The sequence below is a fragment of the Mustela putorius genome, unplaced genomic scaffold, assembly GCF_011764305.1.
Source record: "Mustela putorius furo isolate JIRA1106 unplaced genomic scaffold, ASM1176430v1.1 tig00000151_pilon_pilon_pilon, whole genome shotgun sequence".
Classification (NCBI taxonomy): domain Eukaryota; kingdom Metazoa; phylum Chordata; class Mammalia; order Carnivora; family Mustelidae; genus Mustela; species Mustela putorius.
Window position 1 is genome coordinate 2264598 of NW_025421296.1, and position 17457 is coordinate 2282054.

Genomic DNA, 17457 nt, shown 5'->3' on the forward strand with positions numbered 1-17457 from the left:
GTGGAGCTTTCATCTAATTTAAAAGAGGAGAGACTTTGAGACTTTTCAGAGAAGTGTGAACCAGTGATTTGGGATATCTAGGTTCAATTCACCTAGTTTTGGTTTCTGCACTATGCAGAAAAAGTTAAGATAAGGTCGACCCAGTCGATGATGATGACTGTACTTTCCTATATCACCATCCCTTCCTAGCCTCTATTAGTAACTGAATATTTTACTGGATTGATGGATGTTATGGGAGATCCTGTAGACAACAGAGCCAGCTAATGTGGTCTTATAATAATTTATCTCCCTTGCGAAGGCAGATGGGATTAATGAACTGGAGTCATCATTCTTAAACAAGCTATGCAAGGTCACTGGCCCTTCCATGGAGAAGTGCTTACATACATATATATTTCTGTTTAACCCAATTTTAAATAGTACTGCTTCTTGCTCTTTTTTATATGTATGTCCTCATTAAAAAATTAATTGTCCTTTTAGATCCTGAATTAGGCAAAATGCGATTATAGTTATATTTCACCATGGGCCCATAATTTGTTTCCAGGGGCAGTAATAAAAAATTGTTAGCGGCGCCTGGGTGGCCCAAACGGTTGAGCCTCTGCCTTCAGCTCAGGTCATGATCCCAGGGTCCTGGGATCAAGTCCCACATCGGGCTCCTTGCTTGGTGAAGAGCCTGCTTCTCCCTCCCCCTCTGCTGCTCCCCCTGTTTGTGCGTGCTCTTTCTCTCTCTCTCAAGTGTATATATAAAGTCTTTTTTTTTTTAATTGTTAGAGTAACTCCCCTGTTTTCTAGAATGACCACCTAGTAGTCCCCAGAAAGGGTCACAGGTTGCAGGAAAATCCATCAGTCCTCTCTGACTCCCAATTCTAAAATGGTCTGGACTAAGTGTGATACATATAATGGAAGATTTCTTCCTTCAAGATGGACTCAGGGTGGGTAATAACACTATTACTTAGCATCACATTTGGTAGGGAATAAAAAGTATATGGCAGATTTTAAATAGTCTCTGCTGTTTGATGTCATAGAAATTCTGTTTCATTGTGATCAAAAGAATCAGAGTCCAGTCCAGTGCAGAGAAGTGTACCATTCCTAATATCAGCCATTCTGACAACAATGGGTTCCTGTCTGAATTATCAAGTAATTCTTGTATTTGGCTGCGCAGGGTTCTTAGTGATTTAGTGATGAAGTCTGTAATACAGAATAAAGAGGCATTGTATAGGAGAAAATGATAGGAGGATTATGGCTGCAAGACAGAAAGGACAATGGCACGTTTGACTCCATCTTGTTTACACAAAGGCATTTCCCAGAGCATAGGAAGTATTCCCGGTGTTGTGAATTCTGTGAGGTTTCATCTTTCTTTATATTTTTTCTTTATCAATTGTAGGTGGAATGAGCTTGATGAATCAAGTACTATGTCATAGCCATGTATACATATAGACAAACATGTGGAGGTGATTTAGCAAAGCAAATAGTCCCATTTCCACAGGACAGTATTCTTGATGCTGGCTGAGGCTAGCTCTGGATGTGTGGATTTGTAAGAGAAGAAAGATCACCCTTCGTCCGTCCTACCCAAAACTACCCACAAAGTGATCAGAAAGAAGAAAAAGTCAAGGGTTGTTGACTTTTCCTGATGTCCGTTCCCTTCTATATAAATAGAGATCCCAAAGTAACAGGCTTGGCTTGGTTCTTGTGTATGGCTGAGCATTCCCACCCAAACCTCCCTGCACCTAGACCTTATGCTCCTGTAACGAGATCATGAATTGTATCAGCTTTGCTTTGTGATCAGCATATTTTGTGATTTCTTTTTAGTGGTGTCAGGTTCTGCTTTTTTCTGCAGCTGGGAAAGGGAACTGTCCTTTCATCCTTTTCAAAAAAGGTACCCAAAGTGACCATCTTTGGGATTCCCTTCATTGTGTTGTTGGATCTCTCTTACTTTAGTGATAATTGTCATCAGGGACCTCATGCTTGGTCAGGTCTGTGAAGGGACACCATTAGCTCTGCTCTCATCTTACTCCACCTTTTTCCATGTCAGTTTTGATCTGCTCCTCAAGATCCTCTGGGGACACGTAGAAGTCCTCCTCTGGCACTGATGATTTGGGCCGGCAGTGTCCACAGCAACAGTTGCAACAGCAGCATAGGCAGCAGCAGAAATAACAGCCAGTCAAGAGGCCAATGATGACAAACAGGGTCTAAGGGAGAGGCAAAACAAAATAGGGTTGAAGGGTGGTGGGGTATGGGAGAATCCCAGAAATTAAGTGTGACTCCATCTATCTTCAGAGACCTGAAGATAACACGGTTCACCCTGCAGACCTCATAGTCACCCTCATCCTTATTACATACAAGAAATAGCTTTTTAGTTACCTTGGAAACAAATTCCTTATATAGTTTTTTCTAACAAGTTCACAGGAAGTGACTTGTAGACTAAGTAATGAAGGGTGATGTTTTCTTCTTTATTCATAAACTATGGTGGTCATTAGCTTCTACACAGCAAAGGAAACAGTCAACAAAGAGGCAACCCATGGAATGGGAGAAGATATTTGCAAATGACAGTGCAGACAAAGGGCTGATATCCAGGATCTATAAAGAACTTCTCAAACCCAACACACACAAAACAGATAATCATGTCAAAAAATGGGCAGAAGACCTGAACAGACACTTCTCCAATGAAGACATACAAATGGCTATCAGACACATGGAAAAATGTTCATCATCACTAGCCATCAGGGAGATTCAAATTAAAACCACATTGAGATACCACCTTACACCAGTTAGAATGGCCAAAATTAGCAAGACAGGAAACGACGTATGTTGGAGAGGATGTGGAGAAAGGGGAACCCTCTTACACTGTTGGTGGGAATGAAAGTTGGTGCAGCCACTTCGGAGAACAGTGTGGAGATTCCTTAAGAAATTAAAAATAGAGCTTCCCTATGACCCTGCAATTGCACTATGGGTATTTACCCCAAAGATACAGATGTAGTGAAAAGAAGGGCCATCTGTACCCCAATGTTTATAGCGGCAATGGCCACAGTCACCAAACTGTGGAAAGAACCAAGATGCCCTTCAACGGACAAATGGATAAGGAAGATGTGGTCCATATACACTATGGAGTATTATTATGCCTCCATCAGAAAGGATGAATACCCAACTTTTGTAGCAACATAGACGGGACTGGAAGAGATTATGCTGAGTGAAATAAGTCAAGCAGAAAGACTCGATTATCATATGGTTTCACTTATTTGTGGAGCATAACAAATAACATGGATGACATAGGGAGATGGAGAGGAGAAGAGAGTTGAGGGAAATTGGAAGGGGAGATGAACCATGAGAGAGTATGGACTCTGAAAAACAATCTGAGGGTTTTGAAGGGGCGGGGGATGGGAGGTTGGGGGAGCCAGGTGGTGGGTATTATGGAGGGCACGTATTGCATGGAGCACTGGGTGTGGTGCATAAACAATGAATTCTGTTATGTTGAAAAGAAATTTAAAAAAAAAAATAGAGCAAACAAGGGGTGCCTGGGTGGCTCAGTGGGTTAAAGCCTTTGCCTTCGGCTCAGGTCATGATCCTAGGGTCCTGGGATTGAGCCCCACCTCTGGCTCTTGCTCAGCGGGGAGCCTGCTTCCTCCTCTCTCTCTCTTTCTCTCTGCCTATCTCTCTGCCTACTTGTGATCTTTGTCTATCAAATAAATAGTTTTTAAAAAATCCTTAAAAAAAAAAAAAGAATAGAGCAAACAAAACAACAAAAAACCTCTACAGATCAAATGAGCTAACCAAGGGTACTGAATCATTCTCACCAAAGAAGAGTTTTGATAGCTTTCCCTCCCACCTCCACATTTCTCTTAGTCACCAACTTCTGCCAGTTCTTCAAGATCTCTTACACCCGCCCTCTTTGTCTCTATTCTGACCAGTAGGACTTTAGAAAGATCTCATTATATATGCCTTTAACATTTCACTAGCTTCCTAACTGGCCTCCCTGCTTCTATTCTTGCCTCCTATTCTATTCTGTACGTTGTAGTTGGAACTTTCTGAAATACACATTCTCTTGAACCTATGTAGCAACTTTCCGGCCTCTCAGGAAAGGCTCGAGCTCCTTATTAATATTCATCTGGCTTAAAACCCTTCAGTGAATTAGCACAGCCCTGTTCCTGCTGTACCTACCCTAGCTTTGCTTTCCCTGTGGATCCATCTGCCCATAGGGCTCCTTCCCATTCCCCAGCCATCTAAAAAATGCTCACTCTGTGTTCAAGGTTCATCTCAAAGATCCTCTCTCTGACATCTTTTCTGATCTCCCCCACTCAAACAGTTTCTCCCTCCTTTGTGCCCCAACTATACATATAAATTTCCCCCACGTTTTTTGTTGTTGTTGTTGACACTTTAGGACATTGATCACTTTATATGTCTGTCTCACATTAGACTGAGGTTCTTAAAGCCTGGAACTATATGTTAGTCATCCTTCAGTCCCTCCTAACCTAAGGATTTAGTTCATGTCCTGTGGAAGATAATAAATACCTATTGAATTAATGAATTGTGAAGTAATGGATAGATAAACAAATGTTTTGTTCCTCCTAATGAACATCCAGCACTAGGGTTTTCCCACAAGCATATAAAAGGTTTGCTTAAGGGTCCCTGGGTGGCTCAGCTAGTTAAGCATCTGCCTTCAGCTCAGGTCCTAATCCCAGAGTCCTGGGATTGAGTCCTGTATCAGGCTCCTTGCTCATCTGCCCCTCCCCATGCTCATTTTCTCTCTCTCAAAAATAAATAAATAAAAATACTTTAAAAAGATTAAGATAAAAAGTTTGCTTTACGAAGTCTGCCATAGTTTCAAATAAAAAGAACTTCCCCAATCTCCAATTTAAATTAAAATATGCCAACTTTTGTTAATTGAGGAAAATAAATTTGATTTTTAAAAAAAATATGTTATTTAATCTAGGAAGTGCTTTATACATCTTTGAATAAGAATGCAGATTTTATCTAAAAAGAGGAAGTGGATGAAGATCGTCTTATTCGTACGCACTTCTTCAGAAACTTAGGGTAGAAATCTTTAATGTTGATGAACCTCATCTGGCTCATTCCTGCTTCCTAGACCAGCTCCCCATCCCTGACCCTGGCCCCTATGGCATGGAGCCTACAGTGGCTTGGAGTGAGGTAGCTTTAGTCACACTTCTCATGTCAATCATCTTTTTGCCATGTATACTCTACATTTTCATAGACTTAAATAAATTACTCTGAAAACAGAACTCTAACACCCTTCACCTCACCAACTGCCTCCAAAACACTCCTGTGCAGTATTCCTGGGTTACTGCCCCAACCAGCTCCTCCTTTCTTTACCTACCTTTGTCCTTTTTTGTCTTTACCATGCAATTCCCATATTTTCCCCTTCTCCAAAAATTTCCTTTAATCCGTATACTGTTTTGTTCTTTAATTATTCCAACTAGATTGTTTACCTTTTGCAGAAATAACCTTGCCTTGTATACTTACAGTTCTTAGCACACTACTAGGCATAAGTAGGAGTCCAATATTTTGAAATACGTATTTTCAGTGATACCATAAATCATTCTTGCAGTGCATACTTAATACACAGTCATTACATGCCATCCCACTCTAATGGGCACTGCACAATGAGGTTTTTGACATAAACAGAAGAAGAACGTGGATTTTTTAAATAACCTTATCTTAAAGAGCCATATTAGGAATTATTTCACATACCTCTTATACTGCTGGACAGCTTCTGCTTTTCTATATGAATTTTGGTCAGTTTTGTCAACTTCCTCAGCAAGGAAGCCTATTCTTGTTTTTATGAATGCTAGCCCCAATATACAACAAGGTTCTAGTGTGTAAATTATCTAGAAGGCCAGATGCACCTTCCCATGGAGAGAATGTCATACCTGGAGGTTAGATTCACAGGCAAGCCACATTGTTATATGAACACCCCATCTATCCTAAATGACATTGTCATTATGTACACTCTCATTCCAAGGTCCAATCCACTCGGTGGGAACTTGTTTCCCTCCCAGGTCTTCAACAATAGGGAAAGGGGATTTCAGTGGGAATCCCAGTTATCTCTACAAAAAGAAATTTAGGAGACTGTAGAAGACAAGTGAGCCTTCAGGTTGCAGACTCTCCATGCTTATGTATAAAAATATATTCTCTCTCCTCCTGTGTATATCAAACTCTGCAATTTAGCAAGATTTATTCTAGTGGAAGAAAATAGCAGTCCCTCTTTTTGGAAATATGTAGTTTCTAAAATTATTAATTAGTACGCATATGAATGTGAGTTCATATGCTTTCACAAAATATATGAACTGTCCAAAAAATATGCTGATGGACCATATATATGGTTCACATGTAAATACACTTTTATCAGAAGATAAGGATATTAAAATTCATAACCAAATATGTAACCATCATCAAACACTCATCATTAAACACTAGGTATTCCTAGGAAAACACACAATAATTACTGTCAAAAGTCAATTCTGATTGCACTAAATCCTTAAAAACATTGCCTTCTTCTTGACCAGATATACTTTTTTCCCCCTCCCTCTGTGTCTCTTCAACACCCTGTCCAGCACTACTTAATTCTCACTTTTTCCAGCTCATTTCCTTCTCCATTACTTGAAGTCAGGCCCCATGTGAGCCTATGACATAATTACCACACATTCTCCCAAGTACTATGTTTGCTCAGGTAGCTTATGCTATAGATAGTACAGTACATGGCTAAATTTGTCCTATAATGATTTACTAAGCACTTGTCTCACTAATAAATTATTTTTGTTTTTGAGCAGTGAGTCAGTTCTTAATTAGTCATTACAGGGAGAGGGAGGGCAGTCAGAATTAACCTAACGCCTCAAATTCAATTATAATGTCTGTCTAGAGGTATTTTAAGTCGTGCTGTATTTTATAATTATTTGATGAGCTAAAACAAAACAAAAAGGATCCTCAAATAACAGCTTTTGGTCGAAGCGGCATCTCTTTTTTTATTTACAAGAGTTTAGTAATACAGTGAAGGTTAGGTTTTCTCTGAAATGGAGTCTAAAGAGTGAATAACACCATGATTTTTCTAGGATATCATTTTTAAAGAAAAAACTGCTTTACCTTTGCCCACCAGCTTGACAGCATGAAGTAGGTATTAACATTTTCATCTCCAAATTGCTCAGCCACATAGAGTCCCAGAGAGCCATACTTGTCATATATGTTTCTCTTTGACATGTCAGTAAGTATTGTGTGGGCGTTGTTGATTTCTTTAAACTTCTCAGCAGCAGCTGGGTCATCTGGATTCTTGTCTGGATGGTGTTTCAGGGCCAATTTTCTTTTAAAATTAAAAAAAAAGTGAGGAAAAGGGTTATTTGACAACAAATTGCAGTGACATTTTAGGAGGGAAGCTATTCATTTGTACGTTGTGTTTACAGGCAATTACTGTGAGGTGGTAAGTTTCACAAAAATGTTGGTGTAACTGAGTAAGTTTTCATCAGACGTTGTCTCTTGTTTCTAATGTGCAGGCACAGTAGGATTGTTTCTTTCCTCACATCCTCAAAGGAATTCTCAAACTGCTGCATAGTTGTGGAGTCCGTTTTTGCTGCTGGCAAATATGTGAACTTTATTTTTACCTAGGAGCTGATCAGTGGCCCACTTCAATATGCAGAGGCCTTTAAGAGTTCTGCAATAGGGTCAGTTTATATCAAAATTCCACTTAGAACTGGAACAAGTTTCTAGAATTAACAAAACTTCATACCACGTATTCAAAAAGTTAAACTCAACTGTCAAAAAAAATCTGATTCATATTCCCTTGGATAAATAATATGATCCTTTTCACAAATCTCACACAAATCCTTAGTCCCTTTCATTTTAATGAGCAGCTACTATGACTTCCTTTGTTTTCGAATGTATATTTGACTTCTTTTCTTTTTTTTTTTTTTTTAACTTTTTGACGTCTTTTCAAATAGGTCTTTCCATTTTGAATAATTTCCATTCAAAATTGAAAAATCTGTAGGAATTTACTTGTGTAAAAAGTGCTCTCTTCTCTGTGGATCACAAGTCATTTCCTGAAGGGTATGTGTATGTGTTATGTTACAGTGTGTGAGGGGGAGGGAGATATTTGAGGGTTATTTATTCTTCAGTTATACTCAAGTATAACCCTATGAAATGAATGTAAGAACTGAGCTGTGATCATCAGGGGAGTAACTGGTGGCCATTTCCTTCACTTCCCTTTACAGACAGATTTAAATAATGATTAAAACCATGTCAAAAAACTGAGCCTGTAGTAATTTTTCCACTCAATGAATTTTATGACTCGGACTGGAAATTTTGTATGACTTTTTCTCTCTACTGTGACCATGATAGCTATATATATAGGAATATACCCTAAGCTTTTGTTTGGGTTTAGATTAAACCATTTCATTTTAATGCAATAACAATGGACCATAAATAGAGCAGAAAAATAAAGTGTACTTTATAAGTCAATCTACATAGTAAATTGGGAGAAAGAAATCTCACCTATTTTAGGAATTAAATTATTGCTGGTTAGAAAGTGGGTGATTAAGCAGCTCAGCATCATCGTGTTTAAAAAATAATATGATTTAAAAATGGGCAGAGGGGGACACCGGGATGGCTCAGTGGGTTAAAGCCTCTGCCTTCAGCTCAGGTCATGATCTCAGGGTCCTGGGATCGAGCCCCGTATCGGGCTCTCTGCTCAGCGGGGAGCCTGCTTCCTCCTTCTCTCTCTCTGCCTGCCTCTCTGCCTGCTTGTGATCTCTATCAAATAATTTTTTTTAAAAAATCTTTTAAAAAAAATAATTTTTTAAAAAATAGGCAGAGGACCTGTCATTTTTCCAGGCAAGACATACAGATGGCCAACAGACATGTAAAAAGATGCTCAACATCACTAATCATCAGGGAAGTGCAAATCAAACCCACAACGAGATATCATCACACACCAATCAGAATGGCCAGTATCAAAAGACAAGAAAAAATAAATGTTGGCAAGGATATGGAGAAATGGAAACCCTGTACACTGTTGGTGGAATGTGAATTCTTGTTGTCTCTATAAAAATCAGTATGGAGCTTCTTCCAAAAACTAAAAATAGAAGTACCATATGATTCAGTAATTCCGCTTCTGGGTACTTACCCAAGGAAAACAAAAACACTAATTGGAAAAGATATATGCATCCGTATGTTTATTGCAGCATCATCTACAATAGCCAAGATACGGAATCCTAAGTGTTCATTGATAGATGAATATGGGTATGGATATGGATAATATATAGTATATATGGATAATATATAGTATATATGGATTAAAAAATAATGTAAATATTTATATATTTAAAAATATTAAAAATAACGTAAATATTTATATTTTATATTTATATTTATATAAATAAATATATTTATAAATAAATATATTTATATATAAATATAGTATATTTATAGTATATATATAGCATAATGGAACATTACTGAGCAATAAAAAAGAACGAAATCTTGCCATTTGCATAACGTGAGTGGACCTGGAGGGTATGAAGCTAAGTGAAATAAGTCAGACAGAGAAAGACAAATACTATATGACTTCACTTATGTGTAGAATATGAAAAATGAAACCAACCAACCCACGAACAAAACCAGACTCATAAATACAGAGAACAAATTGGTTGCCAGAGTGGAGAGGGAAAAAAAAAATGGGCACAAAAGGTATAGGGGATTAAGAGGTACAAACTTCGTTATAAAATAAATGTCATGGGAATGAAAAGTATAGCATATAGAGTATAGTCAATAATATTGGCATATTGTTGTATGGTGATCGATGGTAGCTTTACTTACTGTTGTGAGCATTTACTAATAAATATAGTTATTGAAAAAAAAAAAGTACCGAAGTACTTAAAAGTATAAATCATGGTATAAAATCTATTTCAACTCTTACTCAGAATAAACAAAAGCAATGATAGTTCATTTTTAAAATTTGTTTAACCAAAATATTTCATGCTTTTTTCTTTTAGATTTTATTTATTTATTTATTTGACAGACAGAGATCACAAGTAGGCAGAGAGGCAGGCAGAGAGAGAAAGGAGGAAGCAGTCTCCCCGCTGAGCAGAGAGCCCGATGCGGAGCTCGATCCCAGGACCCTGGGATCATGACCTTAGCCCAAGGCAGAGGCCCAATACACTGAGCCACCCAGGCGCCCCCATTTCATGCTTTTTGAGAAACATTTGTATTATCTATAAATTCTTATAGATAGGACCACTGGAGATGTTTTTGATGTGCAGAATTCATGATGAAATCATGGCAATAGCATAAATGCCTATTTTGTCATTTTAAAAATCTTTTATAATCTTTGCTATATACGAGCACTATTATAAGCATGTTACAAATATTTGTTAATATTCACAACTCTTTGAAATAGTTATTATAATGATCCCATTTTACAGATGAGGAAATTTAGACCCCAGAAAGTTAAGTAACTTGCCCAACATCATACAACTAATAATTAGAACCAGGCTTTGAATACAGGCAATCTGACCCTGAACACATGCTCTTAACCATCACCATGCTGCCTGTTTTATATTTTTAATTAAAAAAGTAAGGCACATAGAATGTTAGTACACTATTTTTAAGGACTTTGGCTTTTGGTCTAGGTGGCATGGGAAGCCATTGGGGTTTTTTGAGAAAAACTGTGGTATGATCTGACTTTAGTTTTAGAAGGATTATTAACTGTTGGAGAGGACAAAACCCAAAGCAGTGACACTCTTTTAGTGAAGTTCATGGTGGTTCTGGTCAGTGTGGTAGTGAAAATATAATGAGAAGTGGTTGGTTTCTCAATATATTTTGAGAGCTAGCTGATGGATTGGATGTGGGATATAAAAGAAAGAGAAATCAGAGATGGTGCTCGAGTTTGGGGCTAAGCAAACAAAAGTTTGTAGTTACTATCTAATGAGTTGGCAAGAGATTTTGTTTGTTCTTGCAGTAGGGCATGGTTTGCTAAAATTTAGAGTTGTATTTTAGACAACTTCGATATGCCTATTGGACTTCCAAGTGGACATGGAGGTAAAAGAGATATATGAGTCTGGAGTTTTGGCAAGAATTATTGTGGGAGATATATGTTTGAGAGTTCTCAGTGGATAAATGGTATTTAGAGCCGTGAAACTGGAAAAGACTCCCAAGGGAGTGGGTCCAAGAGAAGTCCAAAAACTGGGCTTCAGGAAAGAAGAACAAGCAGAGGGATTAAAACAGAAAGGCCAATGATACAGAAGAAAAAAAATCTGGAGAATATGGAGTCTTGGGATCTAAGTGAACAAAGTATTTCGAGGAAGATAGTGGTCATTTCTGTCAAACACCATTAACAGGTCAAATATGATGAGGATGAAGAATTGATCACTTGGGTTTAGTGATATAGAAATCTTTAGTGACCTTGACACATACACACACACACACACACACACATACACATTGGTATATATGTCTTTATATAAGGAAAAATAAAGCAGAAAAATCAGTAGAAAGAAGAACATGGAAGTTTATAACCACAATTAACAGTGCTTATAACTGCACATTAGGATTATAGATGATTATTTTTTTTTCTTGTTACAAAAAAATATACAGATTACTTTGCACAGTTTCCTTCTGTAAGCATTTCCAACCTCATTATAAATGTTGTTTTCATTTAGTAGCTGAATGTTTAGTTCTCTTAAGTGACCTCCCACCAAATTAGAAGGGGTGAAAAAGGAAGAAAGAAGTCCTCTAACTTCAATGATACAGTGATCATCAAAAACACATCAAATGGATCCTTTAAACACATTAATTTTAATGGGATGATATTCCTGGAATTCTCACACGGTGCCCTGGGATACAATTGCCACATTTTCCCCTACTAGGCCCAGAAATCATTTCCAGGCCTATCAAATACAAGAGCCATTACTTCTGCCTTGAAAAAAGAAACCCCTGGAAAGTGTCTCAGAATAGGGGCATTAAGTAATTACATAGTTACATTAAGTAATTACAAAGATTTGCATAAATCTCCTTGTTTTTAGGTTTCAGTTGTAGACTGATACACACTGCCCGAGACTTAACCAGAGAAGCCTGGCTTCCTGTCATATTTTAAGCTGCTCAGCTCTTTGTCAGCTCACAAGGGCAGATGCACTCAACCATTTATCACACTCCTCTAACAATAGCTTTGACAAATTCAGAGGGCTGGACCATCTCCATTTGTAACAAATCCAATTCCTGGTCGTCAGCAGCATTTTGACTCCTCTTGGCAGATACTCTTGGCTCTGAGGAATCCTTGGGAAATATGGCTAGCAGAGGCAGCTGCCAAAACTACACAACTGCTCAGGAAGTAGTTGGTCAATGACCCATCTTTGGGAGTTGCCTATAGAGCAAGGAAGCACGTATGGAATTTAGAGTAAAAGGGAAGTGTCTAGAGTACACTTAAATATAAAATTTACCTAATTTATTTTGAAGATCTTATAATTTCTCATTTTATACTTTAGAGTGACATAATACTCAACCAGAATGTATGCCTTTTGTTCTAAATCTCTCTATAGTCAGTCATCTATTAATCTGGTATGGCTATAACTAATGTTAGAATAATAGCATCAATTCCTCTAACTTCCACTTCAAAATCCAATGACAACTGTCAACTGAAATGCATAGTGAATTCAATGAGTGGCAGATAAGATAAACATGGGATATATTGTTGTAATTACTTAATGCCCCTATTCTGAGGCAGTAGCATAATTCTAATAAGAATTACAGTGTTCTGCTCAGTTTTCTTCCTCTTAATATCTAATCTTCTTAACATCAGATATATCTACCACTGTCTACCAGGCTCTAAGTTATCTGAGACCTGATTCTGACCATGTTCCCTCACCTCTAGACCAGATATACCTCCATGGGGTTGAAATGTCACAGGAAACCTTGGGGATCCAAGCTTCTGGGAACTAAGTCCCATCCTGGCATGGCTGTGTCTATAAGTTGCCTTTCCCTGCTCAATACATTTCCAGCTGGTTTCTCCAATGACCACATATTGTTTCCTGTTCCAAAATTTCTCCATTATGGGGGAGCCTGGGTAGCTTAGTTGGTTAAGCATCCTACTCTTGACTTGGGCTCAGGTCATGATCTCAGGGTGGGGAGATGGAGGCCTGTATACCTGCTTATGATTCTCTCTCTCCCTCTTCCTCTGCCCTTTGCACCCACCCTCCTCTTAAAAAAAAATATTCTCCATTGTGGTGTGACTTTCTGCTAAGCTTTCTCCGCCACAAAGTTTATTGCCCCTCTTCCAATGTCCCAGAAGAAGCTACCTGCTGCCTAAGAGAAAAGAACAGAAAAGGAAGAGTGATTTTTCCCCCATATCCTAGAGCCCTTAAAACTATCCTTGTGACAGAGTCAGCATCTACTGCAAAGATAGGAAAAAAAAAAAAAAAAAGGCAAAATCTGAGTTTGAAAAAGCTCAGGCTGCAAAAGAAAGCAAAATCTGAGCTGAGACATAGACTATTCATTCTAGAAAAAAAATGGCTATCGTGGGAAGGAGACTGGTGATAAATAGGAAAATGAACTGCTATAAACCAGAGTTGAAGGTGAAAACAAACTCTAGATTAGCAACCCCAGGTGATGGCAAGTGTTATGATAATGGGACTTGATAGTTGTCATAATATTGGAAGTTCAGTGGAACTCCTGTGCCCTCTTGGACTAAGCTAACACCCAAGTGAAAACATAATAAACCAATATAGGAGCCCCAGTGCACATCTCCCTGACATTTGGTATTGGTGGACATTGAGTGTTTGATAGTCTGGCGATACATCACCACCTTTGTGGCTTAATTTGCATTTTCCTAATTACTAATGAGGCTGATATATATATACACACATATATATGGCATTTGGATATCATCTATTTAAGTACATAGTCTTTTGTCTGTTTTTAGTTTGATGTTTAAATTGTAGTATTTAAAAAAAATACGTACTATATATGTGAATCTGTTGTTATTTCTTTGTATTGCATATACAGTCTCCCTTTCTAAGAACTTGTTGTTAGTTTCTTTCTGGAATCTTTTGATGAACAGAAATTCTTAATTTAGTTTATGAGTTTTATCATGAATTCAGAAAGATATTGTCCTATAAATTCTAAACTCTAAAACCTTTATAGATTTGCCTTTCACATGGAAGTCAGGAATTGATTTGTCACTGATTTTTCAATGTAGTAGAATATAGATGTCCAGTCTCATCTTTAAAATATGGTTATACAACTGTCCCAGCACCATTTATTTAAAAAATAAAATCCTTTCCTTATATGTCTAGATTGTCCAGCTTCATTGGTCTGCTTGGCTATTTCTGGGCCAATAATAGTTTGGAATATGGTACTTTAAAGTATCTCTTAGTATCTTAAAAAGAAAGTTTTTCTGGGGAGTGTCTGGATAGCTCAGTTGTTTGATAGTTCAACTCTTGACTTCAGCTAAGGTCATAATCTCAGGGTCATGAGATCAAGCCCTGAATTAGGCTCCGTGCACAGCACAGAGTCTGCTTGAGATTCTCTCGCTCCCTTTCCCTCTGCGCCTCCCCAAGCTCACGCTCTCTTTTTCAAATAAATAAAGACATATATCATAGATATAGATAGATAGATAGATATAGATATATCTCTATAGATATAATAACATATCTTTTTAAAAAGCAAGTTCTTCTCTTTTACTATTCACTAACAGTCAATTGATGTTGAATTTTATCAAATGCTTTTTCTGCATCTATTGAGGAAACACATTTTTTCTCCCTCTCTCTGTTAATGTGATTGATTGGTTTTCTAATGTTAAATGAAGTTTGTGTGGTTGGATAAACTCAACTTGTTCATTATGTATTATTTTTTAATTTATTGCTGGACACAATTTTCTAGTATGTGTATCTAATACTATAAATTTTCCTCTAAGTACTACTTCAACTGCATTCCACAAGTTTTAATATGTAATGTTCACTTCTAGATATTTTCTCATTTTAATTGTGTTTTATTTTTTAACACATTATTTTCTATATGTATTCTTTTTTTATGATGTCCAATTAGCCAACATATAGCACATCATTAGTTTTTGATGTAGTGTTCAACGATTAATTAGTTGTGTATAACACCCAGTGCTCATCATCCCACATGCCCTCCTTAATGCCTATCACTCAGCTACCTCCCTTTTGCAGCCCTGAGTTTGTTTCCCAGAGTCCAGAGTCTCTCATGGTTTATCTCCCTCTCTGATTTCTTCCCATTCAGTTTCCTTACCTTCCCCTGTTGTCCTCTGCTCTATTCCTGATGTTCCACATATGAGTGAAACCATATGATAGTTGTCTTTCTCGGGTTCACTTATTTCACTTAGCATAATCTTCTTCAATTCCATCCATGTAGATCCAAATGGCAGGTATTCATCCTTTCTGATGACTGAGTAATATTCCACTGTATATATGAACCACATCTTCTTTATCCATTCCTCTGTTGAAGGGCATCTCATCTCCTTCCACAGTTTGGCAATTATGGGCACTGCTGCTATGAACATTGGGGTGCTTGTGCCCCTTCTTTTCACTAGTTTTGTACCTTTGGGGTAAATACCTAGTGATGCAATTGCTGGGTTATAGGGTAGCTCTATTTTTAGAGCTTGAGGAACCTCTATACTCTTTTCCAGAGGGGATGTACCAGTTTGCATTCCCACCAACAATGTAAGAGGGTCCCCTTTCTCCACATCCTCTCCAACACTTGTTTCCTTTCTTGTTAATTTTTGCCATACTAACTGGTGTAAGGTGGTATCTCATTGTGGTTTTGATTTGAATTTCCCTGGTGGCTAGTGATGTTGAATGCTTTTTCATGTGTCTGTTAGCCATTGGTATGTCTTCTTTGGAGAAGTGTCTATTCATGTCTTCTCCCCATTTCTTGACTGGATTATTTGTTTTTTGGGTGTTGAGTTTGAAAAGTTCTTTATAGATCTTGTATACCAGTCCTTCATCTGTAGTATCATTTGCAAATACCTTCTCCCATTCCACGGGTTGCCTCTCAGTTTTGTCGACTCTTTCCTTTGCTCACAAAAGCTTTTTATCCCAAAAGTTCATTTTGGCTTTTGTTTCCCTTGCCTTTAGAGACAGGTCTTGAAAGAAGTCGCTGTGGCCAATGTTGAAGAGGTTACTGCCTGTGTTCTCCTCTAGGATTTTGATGGATTCTTGTCTCACATTTAGGTCTTTCATCCATTTTGAGTTTATCTTTGTGTATGCTGTAAGAGAATGGTCCAGTTTCATTCGCCTGTATGTGGCTGCCTAATTTTCCCAACACCATTTGTTGAAGAGACTGTCTTTTTTCCATTGAATATTCTTTCCTGCTTTGTCAAAGATTAGTTGAGCATAGAGTTGAGGGTCCATTTGTGGGTTCTGTATTCTGTTCCATTGATCTGATGAATTAGTTTAAATTGTGCCTCCAAATTTTCAAATATATTGGAATTTTCTAGTTATCTTTTAGTTTTTGCTCTCAAGCTTGAGTGTGCTATAGTGAAAAATATTTTTATTTAAATCCTTCAAAATTTGAGAGATGCTTTACGTCTCTCTTTATTCAATTTCTGTAAATGTTTCATGTGAACTTAATACATAGTATACTTTACAGAATACATTCCGTACCTGTTAAGTGCTTCATTCTTGTATAAGAGCATTAGATTTTATTTGATAATATTTTTGTTCAAATCTTCTAAATTCTTGGGCATTTTACTACTCTATCAAATAGGTTTGTTAAACCTGCAGTCTCCCACTGTGACTGTAGGTTTACATATTTCTCCTTATAGTTGTCACTTTTTGCTGTATTTTAGGCTGTGGTTTTTGAAGCATACAAATTAAGAACTGTTAAACATTCCTAGTGAATTGAACTTTTATCACTTGAAATATTCCTCTTTATCCCTAAAACACTTTTTATTATCACCTTGATATTAATAAAGCAACACCAACTTTCTTTGGGTAGGCATCACATGGGATATATTTTTCCCTACTTTTAGTTTCAATTTTTTGGTATGTTTACAAATTAGATGTGTGCTTTGGTTATTTAATTAACAATGACAATCTTTTTCTTTTAATTGAAGTATTTGGTCTATGTTTATTTTTAATATAATTATTGATATATCTCAGGTTAAATCTACCACTTCCACTTTTTTGGTCACATTTAAAATATATTTTCTTTCTTCACCTTTCTTGCCTTCTTTTGGATTGGTTCTTCTTAATTTTTCTACTTTTTTCCTCTGTTGGTTTGAAAATTACACATTTTTAAAATTCCCCTTGGGATTTTCCTAGAGATTACAAAACCCATATTATAGTCCAGTGTCAAGGTGCTTCTTGCCTTTCTCCAAGACAATATAAAAATCTTAGAACATGAACACTATTACTTGCCTCCCAACTTAAATGTTGGTAGCATGTACTTTAATTCTCTCCATCTCTTAGTCCCTCAAGAATTGCTATTTAATATAATCATTATTTCATG

At 37.3% G+C, this 17457-nt stretch overlaps 1 protein-coding gene across 5 annotated transcripts in view; it reads right to left on the reverse strand.

Moving 5' to 3' along the window:
• DNAJC5B (DnaJ heat shock protein family (Hsp40) member C5 beta) overlaps positions 1–17457 on the reverse strand; it is a 113179-nt gene that overhangs the window by 12937 nt on the left and 82785 nt on the right. For all 5 annotated transcript variants that reach the window (XM_045075729.1, XM_004772959.3, XM_045075730.1 and 2 more), the window contains 2 exons: positions 7090–7303; positions 2015–2186 (listed from right to left, as the gene is read on the reverse strand). In XM_045075729.1, coding sequence (XP_044931664.1) covers positions 2015–2186; positions 7090–7303 — 386 coding nt within the window. The remainder of the gene's footprint in view (positions 1–2014; positions 2187–7089; positions 7304–17457) is intronic.